Here is a 25,298-nt window from a genome sequence, read left to right on the forward strand (position 1 = left end):
CCGTCCAGGACCCCACACAGGGGCTTCGCACAGACCCCTTGGAGCCTCAGAGAAAGCACATCAGGCCCTGAGACACGAGGACCCTGGGGGAGGCCCACGGCAGTGGACACGGCCCCAGGTCCCACGTCCTTGAGTCACTCCAGACAACTGGGCCAGCCTGTGACCTGTGGTGTCTCCAGGACCAGGACAAGATGGCCCTTCACCTTCCAGAGTGGTCGCCCTGCCCCAGGCCCTCCCTGGCAGACAGGCCAGAGTGGCGAGGGGCAGGGTCCCAGCCACAGCCCTGGGAGAGGCAGGCAGCTCACTGTCCTGCACTGTGGCTGCTCTAACTGGCTGCAGCCTCCAGAGAGCCAGCAGGTGGCCAGCCTGCCACCCGGGAGCCCCACCTGGGGCTTGCCTAGGACCAGCAGACACTGGCCGGGCAGAGGGCGACAGTCCAGAGCCTAGCTGCCTGGGTATGGCCCAGCACCAACTGGTGCTTGAGGAACTGGCTAGAAATGTAACAGTGTCCACTTTATCCTCCGAATACAGCCCTTGCTGCTAGGGCCATCTCAGGGGAAACACATTACCTTTCTTCCCCATCCCAGGCAGAGTTACCTGTCCCTGAGCACACACCCACCATAGGAATGAGGTCATCCAGATTTGGGGATGGCACCAGAAGATTCAGAAATGACTGTCTCCCAAATTAACAAGTGAATCACACTCCAACAGAGAACACGGGAATGTCGCCCTTGAGTCACCCTTTAACTGCCCTTGGTCCTGCTGAGGGGCAGAATCACAGCCTCTGGGACAGGAGTCCCCTGGGTTTCTCCTTTGCTAGGAGAGCAATGAACCTTCTTTTTCCTTTTTCTCAAAACCACGTCCTCGTTACTGGATTGGCATTGGGGACAAGGACCCAGCTTTGGGTACCAGCAGCAGTCCCAGGCCCTGGCCCAGACCTGAGTCAGAATGTGTGGGAGCCCAGGCTGCGTGTCCCCCTGTGAGAAGGCAGGAGGGCCTCCTCTGCAGGGGGGCCGCTCGGAGCAGAGGCCAGCCCCACCCCAGCTCTGGGGTCCAGCAAGCAGGGGAGAGTAAGGTCCAGGACTCAAGGCCAACACCCTTGTCCTGCTCAGTCCAAACACTCAGGCGGGCACTCCGACTCCAACCTGGGGAAAGCTTCGCACTGAGGACGCCGACCACCAGCCAGCGGCAGCCGCTGAGCAGACACACCGCCCAGAAGGCGCGTCCAGAAGCAGGGACAACAGGGTGGGGCCAGGATCCTGTCAAGGGGCCGTGCAGGGGGTTCCAGGCCTCTCTCCTGAGCGCACAGACCACAAGGCCACACTGCCACCCAGGGCTCAGACGCTCAGGAAGCACCAGGTGCTCCTCACAGAGAGGACATGAGGGTGTCCCGAGGGACACCTACCACAGCAGCTGGCACCCATCCACAGCCCAAGGCAAGGAGGCAGGGGGCGTGTAGGGCAGGGCACAGTCAGAGGGGCAGCCTGGTGCCAAGGGGGAGGCGTGGATGGTGCCCTTTCAGCAGCATGCAAACCGGTCCCTGGGTGGAAGGCCTTGGCAAGGGACATAGCAAACCGCACACTCACCAGGAAGATCTCAATGGTGCCCAGGATGTACATGGCGCCTGCAAAGGTGGTGCCCAAGTAGAAGCAGAGACCCACGGCCCCTCCAAACTCAGGCCCCAGCGAGCGGGATATCATGTAGTACGAACCTCCAGCTACAAGCAGCAGAGAGAGCAGACCATCAGGGAGCGCACCCCTGGGAACCAGATGGCAAAGCGTGGCCCTGCGGAGGGACCTGGCCCAGTCCCACCCTCAAAACTGCAGGGGACCCTGAGCCCTGGTGCCAGCCCTCCTGTGGAAAGAGGATGGCGTGGGTGGCAGTCAAGAGCCACTCCACCCAGAGTCCAAGTGGCTCCCACCAAGAGGTCCATGTGACTTCAGTTAAAAAAAGAAATCAGGGAGCCAAGTCCTCGGGGAGCTGCTGGGTGCGTTCTGCATCACCCTAAAGAGCCCTCAGGGCATGGTGGTGGCCATGGCCTGCCACCCCTCCCTGGTCTGTCCACCAACAAGTGGGTGGACTCAGACCATCACACCTCAGCAGGACATCAGGAAGGTCCAGAGCACTCCTGGGGTGCACCCTCCCCCACCCCAATCCTGCCCGCACCTCCCTCCCCAGGCAGCACCCGCACCGCCCTCCCCAGGCAGCACCCGCACAGCCCTCCCCAGGCAGCACCACGGCCTGGCCACGGAGCTTTGTCCTGAGCTCAGCCAGCAGAGGCTGGGAGAGGGCGGAATCCAGGGCCTCAGTGCAAAGCAAGCTCAGCTGCCCACTCAGGGACAGGAGGGGCAGTGGGTGGTCACGACCCGGGCTGTGAACTGATGTGCTTGTTAATTATCACGCGTGTGTCCACTAGCACGTCACCGTTCCCTTATTCGTCTGGAGGGGGCATCCCGCTGCCCCTCTAGCTGGGACCAACCTTCCTAGGACACAGGCCCCAGGCTGCAGGCCTTCCAGACCCCGTTCTGCTCCCTGCAGGGGCAACTACATGGTGACGCAGGGACAAGTGAACAGGTGGGACGCCTTGGGCTCAAGTGACAAAGAGAAGCAAGAAGGAACAGGACCAGGCCAGCCCGCACACAGGCGTCCCCACGCCCTGGGCTGGGCCACCTCGCCTGCTTAGTACTACTGCATGCTAAAGAACATGGTCCACGGCAAGTTAGAACTCAGAATCAAAAAGGCCTGGGGCCATGGTGAGCACCCGCCTCTGTCCAGAGAGCAGAGGCCAAGTCCAGCACCTTCCAAGCCCATTCCAGCAAGCAGCCGAGACAGCAGCACACACAGACGCAGCAACACACCTGCCCCGGCCCGGGCAGGGCACTACAGGCCAGCACTGCCCGCACACAGGGCAGCAGGGCTTCCAGGAGAGCCCAGGCTGCCTCCTAGACACAAAACGCCATCCTCAGTCACAGAGGACAGCAGGCAGGTAGAGGTGTGTCTGCACTGGGGCCCACGTTGTGCAATCCCTGAGCAGCACAATGCCCAGGCCACCCTCCGTCGAAGGGTTAAGGTCCAAGTCACCATCACCATGAAGCAGACAGGACTCGACCTCCACGTGCACGTGGCTCAGGTACCACACTGTGCAAGACTCCTCCAGACCAAGGGCAGGCGCCCCTTACCTGGGACCACACCATTGGTAGCGATGGCACTCATGGAGATGGCGGTCAGCATCGTCTGTAGAGAGACAGGCAGCCTGGGAGGACAACTCCAAGCTGCCCCAGGCACAGACCCCGGCTGCCTGGGGCCCAGCCACTCACTCCCAGGCTCCTCATCTCAGAGGAGCCCCCGAGTGACCAGGATCAAGAGGAGCAGGCCCTGCCACTGCCTTCTCCTGCCCACCACAAAGCTTCCCCTTGCACCCGCAGGCGAACCCTGGACTGGGACACTGCCCAGCCCTAAAGGCAGAGTCCACCTAGGTGTCCACCTCCTCTAGGGACCCAGGCAGGGGTCCACCTGTGCCTACTCATGGGCACAAGGTACTCCTCTAGGTGTGTACCCAGCAGGGTACAGGTGGCCCCACCTAGTGCCCACTTCCCCGGGGCATCATGGTGTCCAGTTAGCCAGGGAGGGCCTGCCTCCAGCTACCCGCCCCTGCTCAGGAGAGCCTGTCTCTGGGCACCAGGAGTGACCAGCTGGGACAGACAGCGAGGTCTGGGGCAGGGGGAGGGTAAAGAAGAGTCCTTCCCAGAGAGGGCACCCCAGGTCACCCCGAGACTAGAGCAGCTCTTCCTCACCAGAGCAGGGGAGGAGCTGGGCTGGGGGCTGGGCACCCAGAGGACCACCTGGGCGAGGCAGCCGCGGTGGCAGAGAAGCCAGCGCAGGGAGGCAGAAGCCCTGGCGCCCCACGTCTGGCCTGAAGGGGTGACGAACCTGGGTCCTGGTCCCTCCAACGGGGACCTGGAAGTGCCTAAGGCCTTCCGAACTGGACAGCAACCTTGCAAACCACAGGCCCTGCTGATGGGGACAGGCCCGTGGCACCCCGGCCACACTGGCACAAGACACGGGGTGGGGGCTGTCAGCTCCCCACAGTGTGCCGGGCAAGGCTCCGTGGGACAATGGCCAGCTTCTCCAAGGACCTCCCACCCCTGGACAGAGCCCCAGCCGGACGCACAGGGACCCAGCGCCACGGAGGCTCCTGCGGGCAAGGACACCACCCCCAGGCCTCCAGGGAGACCGGCCACTCACGCAGGTGCAGCACAGGGAGACGATGAGGAAGGACTCCAGCACGCCGGCCGCGCCCACGATCCACGTCAGGCGCAGGAAGAGGATGACACCCAGGATGTTCTGCAGGCAGGGCAGGTAGACGCCGATGAAGGTGCCCATGCGCGGGGCCTGCAAGAGAGCACTGCTGTCCAGGGAGCCCGCCCAGGGGGACTCGTGGTCATGGGGTGGCGGCCATGGGGTGGAAGGGAGCCCCAGGCCCTGTGACCCTGAGGCCCTGGGGGTCCTGGGTGCAAGGGAAGCTCTGGTCTGAGAGTAGGAGCCTAGTTCTGAGCCCCGGGATGACCCGGCAGTGAGGCCCCCGCTGGGCTGAGCAGCTGCACACAAGGAAGCCGAGCCAGGGCAGAGCTGGCCCACATCTCCCGCCACGGGCCTGGGCGACAGCATTTGTGGTGCAGGTGACAGAGTTGGTTTCGCTCTGAGCTCTGCAAGTCAAGTGGGCAGAGACAGACGTTGGGATTCTCAGCTGGGAAAAGGCAAGAACGGTGTAAAATGCCCCGGACACAAGGCCACGGCCGACCCCAGGAAGGCTGACCCAGGGTGTGGACAGCCCACGGACCCTGGACACAGAGCAGCCCTCCAGGCAGAGCCATGCTGGGACAGCTCCAGGTCCTAGCATCCTGGAGCTCGTCCTGTGGCCAGCACCGGGACCCACGTCCTCTAGAAGAGCACTTTACTCCTGAAAGGCCGCTTGCAGAGGTCCATCGACCAGTCACAGCTCAGGAGATGGACATGCTGAGAAGGTGCTCAGACCGATGGTCCTGGCTAGAAGCCAGTGTCCGCCTCCAACAAGCAGTGTGCTCGGCAGGGGGACCAGGCAAGCCCCAGCCCCTCCATCCCGGGCCCTCACCGGTCCCCTGAGCAGGGTGACCACCTCAGGACACAGGGGCTCTGCAGAGAAGCACAGGTGGCCCTGTCCTGGCATCGACTGAAACTTAGCACCACATCCTCCAGGGCACTGCAGCCAGAGCTGGGTGCCTGGGTGGGATGGGGATGTCCTAGGGCCTGACCTGGGCATTCTGTACACAAGTCCACCAACTAGACACTTGCTGGAGAGCTCGGTGGGAGGAGGCTGCGGGCTGCGGGCAGGAGTGTTCAGACCAGGCCCCACACACTGCACGGGTCAAGGTGTCCCCGACACAGGTTCCAGTAGACAGGACGGGGGAACAGACCCATCTGTCTGCACCAAGCAGGCCTCGTCCTGAGGCCACTTGTGTGTCACGAGGCAGTGCCGGGGCAGGCACCAATCCCCACCACGACCCCTTCCCCTATGCAAAGTCTGTGCCCGGCAGTGGGGCAGGCCCCGGCAGGGGACCGCAGGAGGTGTGGTCCAGAGGCTTCTGAGGACACTGCCCCTGTGCCTGCCCCCGGGGGTCACGTGGCCGGGTCCCCACAGCCCATTGGCCCCACATCTCAGAATTGCGGTGCTGGTTCTGCTGTGTTTATGTTAAGAGGAAGGAAGGGGGACGTCCGGCACTTCGTAAAGGCCCGACTTCCCAGGGCTGTGGAGGCCAAGGTCAGGCTGGACGCTCACGGGGGAGGTGTTCAGGATGTGGCTGGGGAGGCCTCCGGCCGTTGGACACCCTGGGGCCTTGGCCGCACCCCCACAGGGGGACCACCGGGATGGAAGCACCCAGCTCCTGCCTCAGCAGCCCTCCTGGACCGCAGACCCCAGCCTCCACAGGAAACGGGGCCTTGGTGGGTGGAGCGAGGTGGAAAGGCACCACCAGGGGACACCTCCTCCCGGCCCGACTGGGGGAGCCCGTGCCGACCCGGGACGCTGGCTTCTGAGGAGCCTGGGAGCCTGACCGGTCAAGCCCTCCTGTCCTCGGGAGGTGGGCCTGCTCCACAGGCTCTTTGTTGGATCTGTTTGCAAGAAGCCAGGGGAAGGGACGCGCGGACACCTGCGTGGATCTGGGCCTCCGCCCCAGTCTGCGGCCCTCCCCGGGGCCACCCCGCGTCCCTGCTGAGGCACCGTCCTGCGGTCAGGGACCTTCCTCCTGTGGCTCCCCTATCGAAAGACCAGACCCCCCCGGAGCCGTCCCCCACAGAACCCTCCCTGGGGCTCCACTCTTCCTCAGGAGGGGTTCCTCGGGAGAAATCCTCCAGCAATGCATCCTGGGAAACGGCCATGAGGCTGGGGCAGTGCTGAGGGGGACCGGTGAGGGCAGGGGGCAGGGGGCAGAGGGCAGAGGGCAGAGGGTGGGGGCAGAGGGCAGGGGGCAGCCCTGCAGGACCCTGGGCAGAGGGGAAGAAGGCCGCTCCCTTCTGGGTGGCAGTGTGGACAGACTCAGGTGGGAGGGCACAACCTGACCACACCCAGGTGTGGCCCATGTTCTAGGTGTCGGCTGAGGCCCGAGGGGAGCGAAGGTGACAGGCACCTCGGGAAAGAAAGGCTGATCTGCCGTGACACTGAACGCGACACTGAGCGCATCCTGACCAGACACTGCCAGGGCTGCCTGCGGCCAGCGGTCAGCATGGGCGGGGACGGGTGGGGACAAGGCGGCAGGGCAGCGTGGCGGTACCTTGGCCTCCCTCCGCCGGCTGTCCTCGTCCTCCTCGTGCTCCACCACGCCCTGGCTCAGGTTGGTGTAGTTGGCCAGCTTGTTCAGCAGGGAGGACACCATGGGGTTGCTGTCCATCTCCTCCTGTGAGGCGGGAAGTGCCAGGCACAGGCACGTGAGTCAGGTCCTCTGACACCCGAGGCCAGCAGGCCCCTCTGCCCACCACTGGCGCCGAGCCACAGGCTGCCAGGAGCCAGAGAGGCCCTGGTGACCTGCCCAACAGGCTTGAGTCGGTCAGCACGGAGTAGGGCCAGGGGACCCACACCCACGGGGGGGGGGCCAGGGCCCTCGAGATGGTCTGGGCTCGGGGCTCAAAGGCTCCCAGAGGGCCAGCAGCCCAGACCAGGGCCCCCGGAGGGCGCCTGGCATCTGTGTGCATGAGGAGTGGAGAGGCCCGGGCAGGGCTGCCCAGCTTCTGCCCACCAGCGTGAAGAGGGGGATGGCCCTGGCCTTGGACCCGCGCCCATCGCCAGCCTGGGGCTGCTTTACTTTTCTGGGTGAAAGGCACTGCCCTGAGCACCCAAAGTTACCTCAAAAAGCGCCATGTTCTTCCCTTCCAAGTGACTCTCCCTCTCCAGCTCCACGCTGCTGAGGAAAGGGCTGCTCTCCCTGGGGTTCCCATCTCCTGCAGGAAAGGCCAGCGTCCCTCAGGGCCAAGGGCGACGAGGGCTACGGCGAACTCTCCTTCCCCCAAACAACTGGTTTCAGGCCCTCACCCCAGCGTGGTCACACAGCCGTGCGTCCCCAGCCTCGAGGGTCTCCCGTCTGACCCAGGGTCAGTACATCGGAGCTGCTTTCCTACTGCCCTCCCTGGGGTGGGGGGCTCCTGGCGAGTTCCAGGACTCCTGGTAGGCCTGGACCCCACGCTCCGAAGCTGGGGGAGGCTGGACCTGTCTCCCCCAGCAGAAACTGGATGGTCAGGACCTCTGGTCACCAGACTGCAGGTGCCGGGAGCCCGAGGTCACAGGCATCCTCAGACCAGAGCTGTGAGCCTTCGGGGGTCCTCATGGTGGGACGTGGACACCAGGACCAGACCCTCTCTGCCTCTGACCTCCAACCCCGCAGGCGGTGTCACCAGCCCTGCCCACCCCTGGGGGCTACTGAACAGGACCACACACGCAGGACTCCTGGATTACCACACTCCAGCCACAAGAAACCAGGGCCACCATCCCCAGGCCATGCCGCGCCCTGCCCAGGACAAACCCCAGTGGCCCAGAGGGTGAGAGGGGATCCCGGGCACCCGCTCCCTCCTGGGGTCCATGGAGTGCGAGACTCCCCATCCCGGGGACAAGCACGAGCTTGGCTGCCAGGTGCTCCTCCAGCCCGAGGACTGCCTCAGGTCCCCACAGACCACGTGACGACCTCAGTGACCGTCCCTGCCGGGCACACTGTGACCACTTAGGAAACTGGCCGGACTGGACCATGGGAGGGGCTGGGCAGCACTCCTCCAGGCCCCCCAGGCCCCTGCGTTCAACCTGTGCCTGGTGGGAAGGTGCAGGGAGGCAGCGGGAGCTGCCGGGGTGGGAGACCAGGAACAGGTTCAGCAACAGAAGGGGACGCCCCGGGGAGGCTACGCCAGGGCCCAGGACCCTGTAGGTGCCCACAGAGGCACCCACAGGGAAGGCGGGAGGCTGTGGCTCACCCTGGCAGGCGGGTCCACAGCTGCCCCGCCTCAGCCAGCAGCTGCCTCCCCACCAAGCCCAGAGCTCATGCCTGGAGGGGCTCAGACCCAACTGGGACCCTCCAGGGAAGGCCCAGCAGCAGGCCCTGATATCACCCAGACCTCTGGGGTCTCGGTCACGTCACAGTCCTGGAAGAAAGGGGCCACACCTTGGGGACCCAACTCCAGGGGCTGCCGTGACCCACTGGAAGGCCCTGGGCACTGCAGGAGACCTCTTTCGCCCCCTCTGTTTAGGGACAGGGGCATGCGGTGGGGCACACAAGGTCACGAGGGGTGTCCCGCTGCAAGATGAGCACTGGAGCTCCCGGGCAGCGCGGTCTGGCGGTGCACAGAGGAAGCGCATCTCGAAGCTGACAGACCAGAGGTGGCGCCCCCTGGGAGCCCCAGGAAGAGACTCTGGCCTCAGAAAACAAAGACAAAGGGTGCAGGGGGCACCCCGAGTGAACCACACTGCAGGGCGGTCAGCACCTGGCCCGTGCTCACAGGCCACCGGTTCCTGCAGAGCGAGCAGAGGCCAGGCTGCACGAGGCAGCAACCCTGCAAGGGTATCTGCTTGTTGGGCCCCCACACAGCCCTCAGCTGGGCCTGGCCGTGAGGTGCCTCTGTGCTTTCTGACACACTGGGGACAGACATTTTAAAAACCAGAATCCCACCTGCAGGTGGCCGACCGTCAGTGACTCCTGCGCTACAGCCGCAGGGCACACCCGTCAGTTTGTCTTCTTGTTTTGACAGCAGCTTTGAGTTTCAGATCCCCTAGATCCTGGCAGATTATACTGGCCTTACAGTGATTCTGTTGGTTCAGAGCACAGCTTGTCACCAGGGATCCCACAGACCTGACCCTGCAGACCTGGCCCACCCTGATGTGTCCAGGCCCACCTTGGCCTTTGTGGCTCAGGAGAGGCCAGACGGAGGCCCCAAGCCCCAGATGTGAATGATCAAGGCCCTCAGGGCCCAGGCCTCCAAAGAACACAAAGCACCCAGTCCTGAATTTGACACCAAGCCACTCCTAGGCCCAGAAATGTGGCACCTGGTCACATGTCCCAAACACAGGCGGAGCAGGGGAAACCTTGGCAGGGCCAGCATGCCACTGACCAGAGGCCCCACCGGGAATCACCAGGCACCCACTGCCCTGGGCACCCCAGGTTCCCCTCATCCCTGCCCCAGGGCCCTCAGGATGGCAGGTGAGAACAGGAGGGTAGGTCCTCTGCCAAGAGCTGCCGGCTGGGGCGGGGGCCATAGCCACACAGGGCCTGCCTGTGGTCTAACCAGGTGCCGCGTGAGGACCCTGCGGGACCTGTGGAGGCACCTTCCCACTGAGCCCAGCCCCAGGTTACCCCAGGACCTGCACACTCGGCCCGTTCTTCCCGGACTGGCCCAATGGGGACCTCAGGCTCAGCTCCAGCCCCAGGACCTCCAGGGAGGTGGGCTACGCTTCACACCACAGACGAGAACTGAGAACGGGGCTGATCCTGTGCCAGAGTGAGTGGAAAGTGAGAGAGAACAGGTCTGCAGACCCACACGTGCACACACACGCACACACGTGTGCACATACATGCACACAAATGCATGCATGCACTTCCATGCATGCCAGTGAGCATGTCCAGGGCTCTGCAGCGGGCTTCCCCCGGATGTGCTTCTCCACAGGGACTGCCACGGAGTGGACTCCAAGCCAGGCCTTGTCTACGCAGCCACAGACCAGGAACAAGATGCATCAGGTGGCCGTGCTTCAGTCGGACACATGGTAGCAGGGCCAGGCCCAAGGGGAGCCAGGCTGGTGGAGCCAGGGCCAAGGGGACTCAGGAGCGAGGAGAGCAGGGCAGGGTGGACACACTCTGGAGGGACACTGGCCTTCCTGCCAGGCCACCTGACCCCACGTGTGATCCACCTCCACAGAAGCCCGCAGCACCAGCAGAGATGCCTCTGCACAGTCCCTGACCATGCTCTCGGGCAGCTCCCAGCTGCAGCTGCCACGTGCATGACCCAGAGGTGGGGCCAGGACATCCACAGAGGACACACACACACACGCACGCACACACATGCACGCACACACGCGCGCGCTCTGAAACAAAGGCACTCTGGGAGAAAGATGCTGGACATGCAGAGCCTGGGTGGCAGCACCCTTGCTGCAGGTGTTGCCCTCCACCTGACACCCCCGAAGGTCCCCAGGACCAGCTGCAGGGATGTGGCTGCCTTCCTCTGGGGAGCGAGCCTCCTCACTCGGCCTGGCTCCCCCCCACCAGGCCAGCTCTATTCTGCACGAGCAGCAGAACCAGGCCTTTCAAGCTGCGCCACCCCGGCGCATCCAGGGAGAAGCGTCTTTGAAACGGCATTCGTGTCTCATGTGCTCAAATGAAGTTAAATCCAACATGAAGAGGGGACCCCAAGAGGTCAGGACCCAAGCAGGGGTGAGGGCTATTGCACCCCGAACACAGACAGACCCTGGCTGGCAGCCAGATGTGACCTTACAGTCCCCAGTCCCTTGTGCACAGAGCGGTGGGTGCGCCACACCACAATGACCTCGTGTGTTGGCAAGGGCGGAATAGGTCTGAGCTAGCTCTCAGGGCACTGTGGGTAACTGGGCCAGCTTCCACTGTCCAGGGAGCGCAGACCAGAGTGAGCTGGCCGTGAAACCACGGCACATGTCAGAGCGACAGAGGTCTTCCACCTCTACACATGTGCACAGTGCACGTGACCACACACGTGTGTGTACAGCTGCCTAACCCATCGCTGGAGCCAGGCGTGCAGGAGCTACCTGGGCTCAGCTCCCGGAGCCCCTGTGCAGGTAGCCCTGGAGGAGGGGATTCCAGCACTGGTGCAGGACACGTGCCCCAAGCCTGGGGACGTGTGTGGAGCGGGCAGAGGCAGTCCAGAGGCTGGTGCAGCCCACAATGGTCTCCCACCTCCACCATCAGAGTTAAGAGGTGCACTGACAGGGAGTTCCCCAAGGTGCATACGAGGGGCACAGGGCAGGGGTCCTCCTCACCGGAGGGACCTGCAAGGTGGGGCTACTCCTGCAGAACAGCAGCCCTCCCAGCACTGAGTGGCAGAAGCAGAACCCACCAGCCACCACCACGGGTTGAGCCCCAAGGACAATGAGAGGCTGGGCATGGACAGTCCACTGTACCTCCTGACGGGTAGGTGACGGGGTAGGGGACACAACTGACATCCCCATCAGATTCAGTTGGGCCCCAGAGGCTCCTGATCTGCCACCCAGGGAAGAGGAGGCATCCTTGGGGGTGTTCTGGCCAGGGACGACACCTGATTCTGACCACAAGCAAGAATCAAGCAAATCCAAACCAAGGGACATCAGCAAGACCCAAGCCAGCCAGGCACACAGCTGGAAAGACAGGCAGAGTCCTGCACTGGGTGGCCTTACCAGGCAGCGGGGAGACCTCCGCTGTGCCCATCCCTGGGTCAGGCGCCGACACTCTGGAAATTCTCTTTGGTCCTGCTTGTTTCTGGGGACTGCACCCGGGCTTGGTGCGTGCTGGGCCAGCTCTCTGCCACCAAGCTACCTCCCCAGCCTGCTCTAGACAGAGAAAAAACGTGCTGTCCTAGGAACACACCTTCCGTACAAGGAGCCTGCTCTCTGCCGCCCTCTCCCCAGGTCAGGGAGAAGCGTGGGCGTGGCGGAGACAGGAGGAGAGAAGGGGCAGGAGGGACCAAGAGCCAACACTGGACAGCGTCAAGGGGAACCCGGGCACTGGGAGATGGAACTCTGTGCTCCTGCAACTCTTCTCAGAACCAGGCCTAAAGGAGATGCCTGCTGTAGGCCGAGGGGCTCAGTGAGCAGTTCAGGGACCTGCAGGCAGCGACCCGCTGGACCACAGCACACCTGGGAGGACTCGTGGGGCGAGCGCTGAGCCCACTGCCCCCATGAAGGGATGGACACAGGGCCTGAGGTTCTCACTGTTGGAGCCAAACCCAGCTCACATCCTTGGACCAAGTCACCAGCTGGCTGGGCTCAGGTTCCTGCCTCCCGGAAGGAGGTGGAAGAGTAGGTGGTCTGTAGTCTGTCCCTGCTCTGTCCTCCACCCCAGCTCTGGGTCAGGGCCACCACTGGCCTCTCTGAAGGGCAAAACAACCCTCCTGTGGCTGGGTTCTCAGCATGCCACTGAGACTTGTGAGACACTGCTGACCTGGACCATGAGCCACTCGGGCACACACTGCTGCGGGCGTGTGATCCAAGGACACCACCCTTCCTGGGCCGGGGCTCCTGGGCAGTACCACACGGTGTGCTGGGCACAGAGCCTCCTGCAGGGCTCAGACTCAGCCCCCGCCTGACACCTCACTTCCAAGGTGCACAGCACGAGGCTGAAGCACAGGAGCGTGATCAAGCGGGGTGAGTGCTGGTCATTATCTACTTTAGAGGATGACCATGAAGGCTGACCTTACAAGTCCAGGCCAGGGTCAGCCCACAGGGCACTGCGCAGCGGGCAGGAGGCTCTCTTGAAACAGCACGGTGCAGAAGACGGGAACAGAGCCTCAGAACGAGACAAACATCGGAATTGGGTAAATCCCTCCAATCTGGGGCAACCCTGAACACACTGCGTTTGCACCAACCCTGAGCACGCTCTTGCCCAAGTCCTGAGCCACGACCCACAGCATTCGGCCTGAAAAGAAGGTATTCGAGTCGGGCACGGGGCCACCTGTCCTCCAGCTATCAGGGCGTGAGAGGACGGCCAGTTCCAGCCAGCCCTGGCAACTCTGCAAGACCTGCCTCAAAAGCAGCTAAGAGGGCTGGGTGTGGGTTAGCCTGAGAGCACTTGACTCGCAGGTGCAAAGCCCTGGGCTCAGGCCTCAGCACCCAAGAAGGGAAAAAGCAAAACCAATCCCCTTCCTTTTTTTAAAAAAAAGTATCCACTCAGTCACAAGCTCGGGTGGTAGGCAGAAAGGAAATACCCACTCCAGAGGCATCTGGGAGACCCGGACAGCAGGTGGACCCAAAGCCGAGGAGGAACACAGCCGCCCCACTCTGCCAGAGTCAAGAGAAAAAAACCCAGATACATCGACCTGGGGCACCTGGGGATTCACCTGCATTTCCACAGACGGACACAAGTCCCCTGGCCTGATCCACCACACTGCCAGGCAGCATGAAGGGCCGCTGGGCTAGGGGTGAATCTGCTCACCTGCAGTAGCCTCAGTGTCCCCTTCCCCATTGGTCAGCACATCTGCGACAAATGGAGGGACCAGAGGACCAGCCTGAACAGAGGAGAGCTGGCGCACAGCCGCCAGGAGCAGGGCTGGGGACCTGCGGTGCGCTCTGGGGTGGGCCCCAGGACAGGGCACTCTGCCAGGGTGGCCTCTGCCCACTGAATGACGCAGAGGGATGGCAGGCCAAGAGACAGTGGGTGACCGGATGGAGTGTCCTTGACCAAGCACTTCAACTGACACCACTGCCAGCCAGGGAAGCAGCACCTGGACGCTGGCTGTCTCCAGGCAGGCTTGAGGACCAGCCCTGCTGGCCAGCTCACTCTGTGAGGACAGGCTGGTGTCCATGGGGGTTGGGAGCTCAAGCACGGTGCTGCTGGGAAGTCGCAGGACTGAGCACAACAGCCCCAAACTCATCCCCACGTCCTACCCAGATGGCGAACCCCCCCGCACGATCCTCCCACACAGGCAGTTCTTGGCAACCCCAAGTTCCCCGTCAGAGGCGATGACCAGCCACCCACCCACCATTCTCAGGGACCCCACCTGAGAGGCACCAAGAGAAAGTGGCAACCACGTGACCCCCACCAGACACAGGTGCAGGGTGCTGGGTTCCCAGGCTGTGCGCCAGGACGGGGTGCACCGTGGGTCACCCTGTCCCTCCTGCCTTGCACTGTGACTGTGCCAGCTGCTCCGTCACTGAGAAACTGACAAGCAGGGTTTTAAAACAGGATGAACAAAGGAGAGCCAGACCACTGCAGGACGGGGAGGCCACCTGGACAGGGTGGGTCCTGCCGGAGTCCCCAGGGCCACCAGGCTGCAACCAAAGGTACCAACCAGGGGACTTCCCTTCGGGGGCCAGTGTGGAGCCATTTCACCGAGGTGCATACATCTGTCAAGCCGCTCTGGCTGGTCGCTGCCCCAGGGCCGGCACCTGCAGTGCCAGCACCGGGCAGATCCTGAGCAGCAGCCGTGAGCCTCCGATGGCCCCTGCGGCCTGGCTGGAGGAGCACAGGAAGGCAGCCAGGGGTCAGCCATGCTTCGACACAGCCCCTCTGCCCCGCTCACTTCCCACCATCTGCCTGTCGGCCTGCGCAGCCACATCCTGCAATCAGTCCTTGTGTGTGTGCACCAGGGAGTGAACCCCAGGTGCTCACCACTGAGCCCCATCCCCAGCCCTTTCTATATTTTATTTTGAGTCAGGGTCTAAGTCTCTTAGGGCCTCAAACTTTAGATCCTCCTGCCTCAGCCTCCAGAGTCACTGGGACTACTGGGCAGTTTGTCTCTTTAAAGCCCTTAAAACACACACTGAGTGCTCTTAACAGCTCCTGCAGGAAGTGGCCCCCAATTCCCTTGGCCACCCCAAGGCCCAGCCTGAGTCCTTGGCAGCTGGAGTCGGCCCCCACCCGCTGCCGTATCACCCCACCCCCTTCCACCCAGCACCCAACAGTGGGAACAAGCTACGACGCTGACCATATCACTCACAGCCCCGGGCCACTTGCTCAAATAAAGTCAAGGGCTGGGTGGGCGACCACAGGGGCATGAGAGCAGGGCCACTCCATGTGGGGACAACCAGCCGGCCTCTCTGCAGGTAGGCAGGGTCAGCAGTACAAGGTGCAGGGACAGCGTGTGCCCACCGATGCCAGGGACATGTGTGTGCTCCTCCTCCAAGTCACGCAGGGACTGCTGCAGAGGATCAGACGACCCCTTCAACAGGCCTCTCCAGGTCACCAAAGGAGCCCTCACCATGGTCACTGGGAGCCAGGGGAGTCTGATGCCTAGACGTCCTGGGAGACCCCGAAGCTCCCCAGGGCACACTGCCTCTGGTCAGCAGGTCCAGCAGAGGCCATGGAGCAGCAGACAGACCTAATGCTGCTGTGGGAACGCGCAGGGGCTGGTCCTTCTGCCTTGAAGCTGCTGGGTGTCCGGGGGCTAGAGCCCCACCTCGTCCTCTGCCCTTCCACTGCATCAAGAGAACGTCCATACTGGAGAGCGGACGGCCCTCCTGCACCCACCTGCCCCTCAGACGTCCACCCAGGCTGACGCCCACACCCTCCAGGACCGGTGGCAGGCCCATCCGCCACGTCGTCGTTTGAGGCATGCCCATGGCCTCCCTGTGGAAACCCGCTGGCAGAGACTCTCCCTCGCCACCAGAAAGCTGCCTGCCAGGGCGGCCCTGGTCGGGCTCCCCACGCACCCCACAGCGGCCTCTGGGCCTCAGGCTGCTGCCCTGAGGGGGCTCTCTTTAGACAGAGGTGGCAGGCCCCCTGGCCGGGGCGGCCACTGGGCGTGAGCAGACCCCAGACTCACAGTCCTGCCAAGCCCTAAGCAGCCCCGGGGGTCTGCTCTGGGACACCTGCTCAGACCCTCAGTGCCCAGCCATGCAGGCCAGGGAAGGACCCCCAGCCGGCAGGGAGGCCCCTTCTTGGGTGACCAGCTGCAGCCTGTCCAGGCCTCTCTGGCTGGACACGGAGGCTCCTCCCACCCTCGCTCCTCCGCTGGGTCCGCTTTAGCGGGGTCTCTCAGGAGGGCTGAAGGGAGGGGCAGAGAGCGCTCCAAGACACAGCCAGAAACGCTCCCTGCGGTCAGTGGCGCGGGCTGGCCAAGGATGCCCAGTGGCCCCCGCCCCTTCCTGCCACCAAGTGCGGGCAGGAAGTCTGCCTGGCTGGGCAGCAGTGGAGGCCTGGCGAGGTCACACGGCGGCCTGTCTGGACACAGAGGCTGCAGGCCTGGGGGAGCAGTGGCCAGCAGGACCACACCACAGGGCACCCACAGCAGAAGAGCCCCCTGGCAACCTCAGGAGCTGCACTCAGCCCCCAAAGGCCAGACACAGAAGCCCCCCCCCACCCCCACCCCCAGCACCTCCGGAAGCCACTTCCTGGTGACAGTGCTCTCAGAAGTGTAAGTGCTAGGACAGCGTCTGCAGGCTCCAGGAAACGAGCGATGACGACCTCTGCTTTGTCCCCCAGGCCTGGTACTTCTGCACCCTAAAACCCAGCCACCTGGCCAGTCCCGGCCACGAAGCACCCAGGGCGCAGCACAGAGTTCTGCCTTCAGCCAAAGAGCTGAGCAGCTCCAGCCCAGAGTGTGGGGATTCTGACAGCGAGATTCTGGCTGAGACGGCCACATACTCTGAAGAACAAACAGGAAGTCCTGAGGAACAAGAACCACCCCCAGCCCACCAGCCCAGAGGGCCGTCTGCATCTCGGGCACTCCCGGCCAGCATTCCTTCCTCTAGTGAGGGCCCCGGGAAGGGCCCCCCAGCTCCCGACCTCGAGCCTGCAGAGAGTGAAGGGTTACCCTGGGAACACCCCTTCTCTGCCGCCCCCCACCCACCCTCCAGATCACCCAGACTCAGACAGGCGCCCGGGGCACACACACACGGTCAGCAAATGGGACGGTCACCTCCGCACCTACATGCTCCCCGCAGCCGCGGCCTTCCTGCAGACCGCACCCTTCACATCCAGTAGTGCTGCCCTGAATGGTACCCAGGCAGCCATCCAGGACTAAGGGGCTCTCAAGCAGAGAGGGTGGCTGGGGTGCCCTAGCACCCAGGCCGCAATACCCCAATATGAGTCCAGCCCCGCAGGGTCTGCCCCAGCAGCAGGCTGGCCCCCACCCTCCTCAGGGACAGGGCAGGCCAGCAGACATCGGCCAGCCAGGCACAGGGGCAAGGCTGAGGCCAGGTGGGCAGGGAAGCCCAAGGATGCTCAGCGGGCTGCACAATGCCAAGTGCCCGCTCTGCCTACAGAAGTAGAGGACCTCAGAGCCCAGTAAGCGCAGGCAGAGGACATCATGGAACACACATGCGTGTATGTATGCGTGCTCACACAGTGTCAGACACGACAGTTCCCACTCACCCACGCTCACACACACAGCAGTCCCTGTGCACACACCCCGCACACTCATCCACACAGGCCCGTGGCTCATGTGCCCCCGTGGCACACACACCTGCAGGGAGCCGCAGACTGTGCCACCAAGAGGCAGGCCCAGGACGGGCCAAGCCCTGTGAGTGCACAGCCGCATGATTCTGGGACTTTCCATCTAGAGGACATGACCCTTTGAGGGGAAGGCAGCCTCTGGTGACTTCAGCCCTGACACCCCCTCGTCACGCGGCTGGGGCTGGTCCTGGTCCAGCCTCTCTTCCCCAGAGACAGGGCTGCGTCAGAGCCGTGGAGGCGCAGAAAGGAAAGGGCCCTCCCTGGGATAAAATGGGGGCAAGGTCACACCTGCCCTCCCCCAGCCCCGCAGGCACCAGCAGGGCCCTCCTGGGGCCAGCTCCCGTTACAGGCCGTCTGCTGCGGTCAGGACCCTCCACTTAGGAAGGAAACCCAAGAGAGGCCTGGCGCGGCCCAGCTCTGCTCCCGACCACACTCAATCCTCCCCGAGAGCCTGCCGACCCGCCGGCGCCAGGGACCTGCAGCCAGAGCCAAGGCACGGGAGGTCACAGCCACCTTCAAGATGGGCCACTCCTGTTGAGGGAAACCAAGGCAGACATTCAGGGCCACTCTGATGTCCTCAAGGACGCAGCAGCCCGAGGTAGACATCCCCTGACAGAAGCTCAGGCTGGGACAGACCCAGGGACAGTGGCCCCAACCCCTCCAGCGTCCCCACCATGAGGACAGCCCCAGGACACAGGAGCACTGACCAAGCAACAGGCCAGCGTGCATGTGACACCCACGACCCAGCCTCAGGCCAGTTATTCTGGCCACCTGTAAACAGGATGGAGCAGCTGACCCCTTCAGACCCTCCCCAGAGGGCCAGGTGAGGGACGTGGCCCTACTGGGGCTCTCCAAGGCGGAGGCAGTCAACGGCCCTCCCTGCTCGCACCATGACACACCCACCCAGACCACAGCCCTGCACCCATCAGTCCTCTGAAGAATCCACCCAGGAGAGGGAACGCAGAACCCGGGTGTGCCAGGGACCCACCGGAGAGCGCCCCAGACACCCCACACCCCCGAGGGCCCCACACCAGCAGCACAGCCCTCTGGTTCCCTCCTGACATGGGACTGACACAGGACCCCTGGACCAGGCTCGGCACTCCTGGCAGGAGGGACAGAGACCCCCAGCTGTGGACCCACCCAGGTGGACAGCTGGCTGACCTGCAGTCAGACACCCTCTGCGATCCCTCTGACTCTCTGTGGTCACTCCTAGAGCCTGAGCTCACCACGCCCAGGAACCCCAACCCTGCCCACTGCCTGGACACGGTCCTCTCCTCAAGCCGTCCACTCCAGGCCCACTAGGCTGTTGGCTACAGAGCTCCCTCACCCCAGAGGAGGGTCTCCTTCCTGAGGCCCCAGCCACCAAGGGCTCCTGGCCCAGAGCAGCTGTCACTGCAGAAGGACCCCCCCACCCAGCTGCCCTGCTGCCCCAGGAGAGCGGTTAATACTTAACCTGAACTTCAAACTTTGCTCTCAGGGCTTAGGCCGCCGGCAGCCTGGCCTCACACTTCAGCAGGCCGGCCTGCCCGCCAGCGACACAGGACCCCGATGGCACACCAGCTGGACCACTCCCTGCTGCTGGGAGGTCACCAGACCCACCACCACCCAACCGACACCCAGCTGTGCTGCAGACAGGAGAATCCTTCCATCCACAGCACCCAAGGACAGGAGCCCAGGAAAGCCCTCTGACCCAAGGTCACCAGCCCTCAATACAGGGCCCGGGCCTGCCTATGAGTCCCCAGGGCAGGTCCAGCAGGCTGCCCTGTGTCCAGTGGGCAGAGGTCCTGATGGGAGCATCTTCACTCCTCTCTACCTCCCTGAGCGCCGAGGACAGGGTTCACAGCCCAGGACCCCTGCCAAGGTCGGTGACATTCACTGGCCACAGCAAGGACTTCCCATGACAGCTGCTGCCCAGAGCCCTGGACACAACCTCACCCTTTCTCTGGGCAACCCCTTCTCCAAACGCTGCTGCCGACCATAGGAGGGGACATCTGGGGTCAGCTACCTGAAGAAAACCAGGACCCTCCCCTTATGAAACCCAGCAGGACACCCACAGAGTGAGGGACACCCACGTGATCCCCAGTGGCCTCCCAGGGTCCCTTGAGGCTCAGGGGACGTGGGTGTTCACACAGGTGTGTGCATGCTAAGTGTGCATACGTGCGGCTGGCTGCCCAGCCACGGAGTCCTCAGTGCACACCTGAGGAGCTGGGGACAGCAGCCACCCGCTCACAGCCACACAAGGCCTCCCGCAGCTCCCGGCGCCTCCTCCAGGCGAGGCCTCCTCTCAGGTGGGGGCCCTGCTCTAGGGGGGCACCCTGGGACCCCCGTGGTGTCACATGTGCAGAGGCTCCTCCTGGCGGGTTCCGACCTTCTCTCCCTGGACACCTCAGCGCCAGGGCTGCGGCCTGACACACCCCAGGCCAGGGACTTCACACTCACCCAGGGCTGGAGTCTGCACTTCTGGGAGGCCAGCTGCTCACCCTTGTCACTAAGGGATCCCTGCTCGGGCTCTTCCTGGCACCTCGCCACCCCACCCACCTCTCTGCTAGCACCTGGCCCCACCATCCCAGCATTCTGCACTCGCCTCCTTCTCGGCCGCCACCCTGACCCCCACCCCCTCAGGACTCACTCATGACGCCTCAGGCCGTAGGAGATTCTTCTGTCCCCTAGCGGGGGAAGGGAGACTGCTCACAACTGCACCCCAGACCCACGAGGGACATGGCTTTGGAGAAGGATCTTCCTAGAACCAACAATGGCCAGTGACAAGTGGCCAGCCAGCCCTGAGCCTGCCCCACCCGAAGGGGTGCAGGTATCCAGGCAGGACCCCGGGAGGGCCCTTCCCTCTCTGCAGGCACCTGAAACTCCTCCCCTGGGCAGCAAACTCTCCCGGCCATGGAGCTCAGAGATCCGTTCCTGCACACAGAGACCAGGAGGCCTGGGAGAGTTCCCAAGAGGACACCATGGATCCCAGGCCAGGAGGCTCCTCACACTGATGAACGGACCATGGCCAGGCACAAGTTCAGACCTGTGACAGAGGTGTCACCCCCACCCCTGCCCCGAACCAGGGCTGCTTACTGGACAGACAACCTGGCCACAGGGATAGGCAGGGGACAGCATCCAACACACGCATGCCCCTCTCTCTCCTTGGTGTGCACGCACACACACACATGCATGCCCCTGCCACGCCTCGAGACACAGTGCCACCGCCTCCTAAGGGCACAGCCTGTTGCCTGGACAGACAGACAGACAGGAACACAGGGAGCGCCTCCAGGGCCACCTGCTTCAGGGGCCTCCTTTGTTCCCTTGGTTTGGTTTGGTGCTGGGACCCAGCCTTGGCTGTTGGGCAAGGGTTTGCCACTGAGCTACACCCCAGTCCCTCCTTTGGCTGTGGCAGAACTTGGTGACGGCACGTTGGACCGCCTGTCTGGCCCCACACTCACAGACTGTCTCCCCAGATGCCACCCTCAACCCCAGCTCCAAGGGTTCACAACAGGGTGGTCTGGGGTCCATGCCCGCCTGTCCCTGCTCAGACCACCTCTGATCTCACTGTGACGCAGTCCTCCTGAGATCAGAGCTGCCGCTCCCTGACCCTGCTCAGCAGGACAGGACCTAGACCCCTGTGCTGGGTCCCCTGATCCCTACTTCCCTAGCTGGCCAGACAGGTGCAGCCTCTCATCACGGCTGGCAGCACCCCTCCAGGGCAGCACAGGGCATCACCTGCTGCCAGCCTGCCCCCAACAGGACAAAGGTGACTGAGGACTGTGTCAGGGGCAGGGCTCACTTACAGAGGGAGGCAAGAGTCCCGAGGTGACCCACGTGAATTCAACAATGGAGCACAAAACCATGAAAACAGGATCCAGGCAGAAAAGGGATCCAGAAAGAGGAACTGGAACACTCCGGGAGAGGAAGACTGAGCTAGGAGGCCAGGCTGGAGACAGAGCCGACCACGTAGCAAAGCCTTGCCAAGGGCCAGCATGGAGGCTCCTTCCTGAGGGAGGGCCTGGGGGACACGTTGCCAGGGCCTGGAACCTTCCCGGTCAGTCTCCCCACAATCCCCCACAGCATCCCGAGACCTCAGCGGTGGCACATGCCTGGGGACGGCCAGTCTGTGCAGGCAGCAGGCCCTGGCCCTTCTCTGAGGTCAGAGAGGAAGTCCCCGCCCTCCTACACTCTGCAACACTCCCACCAGAAGCTAAGACTACTGAGCCTTCTCACTTTCAAGAGAGATCTCACACCAAAATAAAACTCAGGAACATGCTGTCCTGCAGAAGTGCTGATGGGCGGGGGGAGGCCAGAAGGACTTACTACAGGGTGGGACCCGGGAGCAAGGGACCCCAGGCCATTCCAGAGCACAGGAGGGGTGGGCAGAAGCTAAGGATTGGGAAGTAAAGCGCATGGGGGTGGACGTCCCTTGTCTTCCCCTCCCCCTCCCAATCAATGTTCATCCTTTTTGAGGAGCAGGTTCCTCTGGGGGAGCCTGGGGGCTCCATTACCAACAGATACCACTCAGGCAAAGGGGACACCACTTTCTCGGCTCTTAGGTGCCAGTGGCAGGGGCCCCACCTGGGTCCAAGCAGCGGGGCGGCAAGAGTCACGCTTCCACCATGGCTAGCTCTGAGAAATCGCCCTGGCCATCATGTCCTAAGGAACAGCAGCTGCCGGAAGCCCCGCAGGGCTGTCCTGCTCCTCCAGCCCTGCGCGTCACAGTGCAAGAGGCCCCGGCTGGCTTGAATCGGCTCACACAGGACCCTGAGTCCCAATCCCCCACAGCATGGTGCCTCCAAGGTCCACCTTCCCCACCACCACCCCAGGAGGCTGCCAGAGGAGGGAAAGACCTGCGGTGAACACGGATGACTCCCAGCATCAGGGGGCTTGACCCTGTCCTGCAAGGACCCCATACCACAGGCCTCTGGAAGGCGGCTGGTCCCAGCTTCGGCAGGACTTGCCCACCAAAAAGAAAAGCACGTGGTCCCTTCCCCTGCTGGCCATGGGGCACACCTGAGCACCAACTCTGAGCTGGCAGCCCCTATTTGAAATCAGGACCCAACCAAGCAGACTCAAAGACCACAGCACAGCCACTCCCAGGGGCACAGGCAGCGGAGTTCCAAAAACCTCTCCATGGAAACGCGAAGCACCCCAAGCCCCAGATGCAGTCCTACAGGAGCTCCGCCAAATTTCACAAGTCCAGCTCAGACCATAAAAGGGGCATTAACAAGCACACAGGAGGCCCACACTTCCCGCCAGCACCCACGGTGAGTGTCCTCAAGCCCTCCTCGGGAACTGAGAGCAGGCAGATGACAGCTGAGCTGAAAAGGGACAAGAACATGAGCAATGGGAAATTACCTCCGACTGAAACAAACACACTCAAGTTTTGGAGAGAAGTGAAGGTGGCCTTCCCTAGGCTCCTGGATACCCAGGGAGGGTCACTGAGGCTCTTCTGGGAAACCCAGAGTGCAGCCCCAGAGACATGCCAGAGTGAGCTTAGCCTGGACAGAGCATATCCAGGAAAGAGCGGACTCACAGGTTCTGCCTTGACTCTCACCTAGTTTCACACCTCAGCCAGGCAACAGCCCTGACCAGCTCCAGCAAGAAGCATCAACCACTGTCTGTGCAGAAGAGCCTGGACAGCCAATCCCAGGGAGAGGGCACCAAGGGAGGTGGCAGGACTGACCATGTGTGCTGGGCCACTTCACAGCATGTACCCCTATCCTACATCTGCAGCTCCTGAGGTGTGTCCAGAGGAAGCACCCAAGAGGGGCAACAAAGCTTCTGAGGCCAAGGAGCTGCAGGACCTGTCCCTTGACGGGCCTGCACTCCTCCTCTGCCACCTCTGGAGCAGGGAGCTGAGTCCCCAGCATGATGTCCACACACTGTGCACTGGGTCCTCTCACTTCCAAACAGCCCCAGAAGGAAGGCCCTGGGGCCCCAACTTCCAGAGAGGAGCTGAGACCCACAGATGAAGTAGCTAGCCCAAGGTGACCCACCATCTGCCGCAGGGAAGCCACACCTGGAGCTGGGATGGAGGGACCCGATGGGGAGACTTCCAGGCCATCCCCACCCACAGAAAGTGAAAGTGCCAGAGAGCTGGGATTCCAGAACAAAGAGCGAACAGGGACCCTGGGCCAGCGGCCCCCTCCTCAGTCCCCCAAGGACTACTGTCCTTCCTCAGGTGACCCCAGGGGAGGTCTGGCTTGTCCAAGGTCGGGCAGAGGCACAGCTGGGATCCCAGCCGGGACTTATCTGTGGCCCAGGTCCAGGAGTGAGGGAAGGCAAGACAACGGGTAAGAAGCACTCTAGCATGCCACCACCCAGGGGTACGCACCCCCTTCCCACCCACCAGGTGCCACCAGGGGCCTGCACCCACCCACACCCACACCCACCCGCGTTTCCATGGCTACCTCCAACAGCTCTTCCCCTCCTCCCTCCCCCCCCCCGTCCCAGCCAGAGTTGAGAGAGAAAAGTGGCTTCCGGTGCCCCTGGCCCGGGTGCCCACGGGCCAGCCACGCTGGGGAGCCTGGTTCCCGGCCCTGGCAGGCCCTGCGCCGGCCGCCGGGCCTGGGGCGAGGGGATCTGCAGGCAGGGGACACCGGGAAAGGAGCCGAGGGAGAGTGGCGGCCAGGGCGGCAGCCTGCGCCCCGCCTCGGGGGGGGGGGGTCTGCGCGGCCCGGTCACCCCTCCTGCTGGGCCGCCCCGCCAGCCACCGCCCGCCCCAGGCCGCTGAGCGCGGCAGACCGGCGGGAGGCCCGGCCTCCGTCTTTGTCCGGCGGCAGGTGCGGTCGCGCTCACCCGGGCTGGGGCAGTCGGGCTCCGCGCCCTCGGGGACCCCCGGCGCCTCCGCCAGCCCGGCCGCCTCGTCCACGCCGCCGTCGGCGCGCGCCTCCACGGGCACCACGGTGAAGTTGGTGGGCATGGCGCCGCTGCCCTGCGCGCTCCGGCCGGGCGCAGCCGCCGCTCTGCCGCCGGGACTCGGGCGCAGGGGCGGGGTCCGTCCGGCCCGCCCCGCCCCGGCCCGGCCGCACGTGACCTCACCTGCCCGCCCCCGCGGCCCGCGGAAAAGTTTGCCCGCTGCCGGGCTGCTCCACAGCCCGCCCGCGATCCCGCTGCCCGCGCCCGCTGCCCACCCCCACGGGCGGCTCCCCCGCCCGCGCCGCAGGCCACGCCCGCCTCTAGGCCGAGACCCTCGCTGGCGAGACCGACCCCTCCCGCTTCGGACCTGGTCGGGCCCCTGGCCTGGCTCGGGGCCCTCCTAGCCTGCCAGAGCAAGGGATCCTGGGTTAGCCCTGGGGCCGGGGTCCTCTGGAGCTTGCCCCGCCCCCGCGCCCTGTTAAGAGGGATGTGACCGAGAGGGATGTGACCGGGACCGCCCCGGTGCCCCAGACTCATTGTGTCTGCGGCGGGAATGCCCTGCGACCCCGCCCTAAGGGACCCTTGCTCCGTGTCCTGGGGATACAGCTTCCTTCATCTCTTCCCGCCTTGATCTAAAGAAGCTCCACGAAAAGGAACCCCGGGCTCCCGACCCCCAGGTCACACCACTGGCCTTCCCCTGCCGGCACCTGGTCGATTTTTCAGTGAATGACTGGTGGAGAAGTGGGAACAACCAGATGCCCAACAGTAGAGGATTGGTCTAACATGCCACGCGCTCGGGTGCAAGGAAGCACCCCAGAGACGGTTAGGCTGGGTAGC

The 25,298-nt window shown here is 63.8% G+C and overlaps 1 protein-coding gene across 4 annotated transcripts in view; it reads right to left on the minus strand.

Moving 5' to 3' along the window:
* Nucleotides 1-24,549, minus strand: part of Slc12a7 (solute carrier family 12 member 7) — a 47,388-nt gene extending 22,839 nt beyond the window's left edge. For 2 of the 4 annotated variants that reach the window (XM_026381515.2, XM_026381514.2), the window contains exons 1-6: nt 24,402-24,549; nt 7,376-7,470; nt 6,807-6,929; nt 4,246-4,392; nt 3,180-3,234; nt 1,587-1,717 (exon numbers count right to left, since the gene is read on the minus strand). In XM_026381515.2, the coding sequence (XP_026237300.2) occupies nt 1,587-1,717; nt 3,180-3,234; nt 4,246-4,392; nt 6,807-6,929; nt 7,376-7,470; nt 24,402-24,525 (675 nt within the window). In that variant the 5' untranslated portion in view covers nt 24,526-24,549. Of the gene's footprint in view, nt 1-1,586; nt 1,718-3,179; nt 3,235-4,245; nt 4,393-6,806; nt 6,930-7,375; nt 7,471-24,347 lie in introns of all 4 variants that reach the window. The other 2 variants (XM_026381513.2, XM_026381512.2) reach the window with 1 other exon arrangement.
* Nucleotides 24,550-25,298: the final 749 nt, after the last annotated feature.

This window comes from Urocitellus parryii, chromosome 1 (assembly GCF_045843805.1).
Source record: "Urocitellus parryii isolate mUroPar1 chromosome 1, mUroPar1.hap1, whole genome shotgun sequence".
NCBI lineage: Eukaryota > Metazoa > Chordata > Mammalia > Rodentia > Sciuridae > Urocitellus > Urocitellus parryii.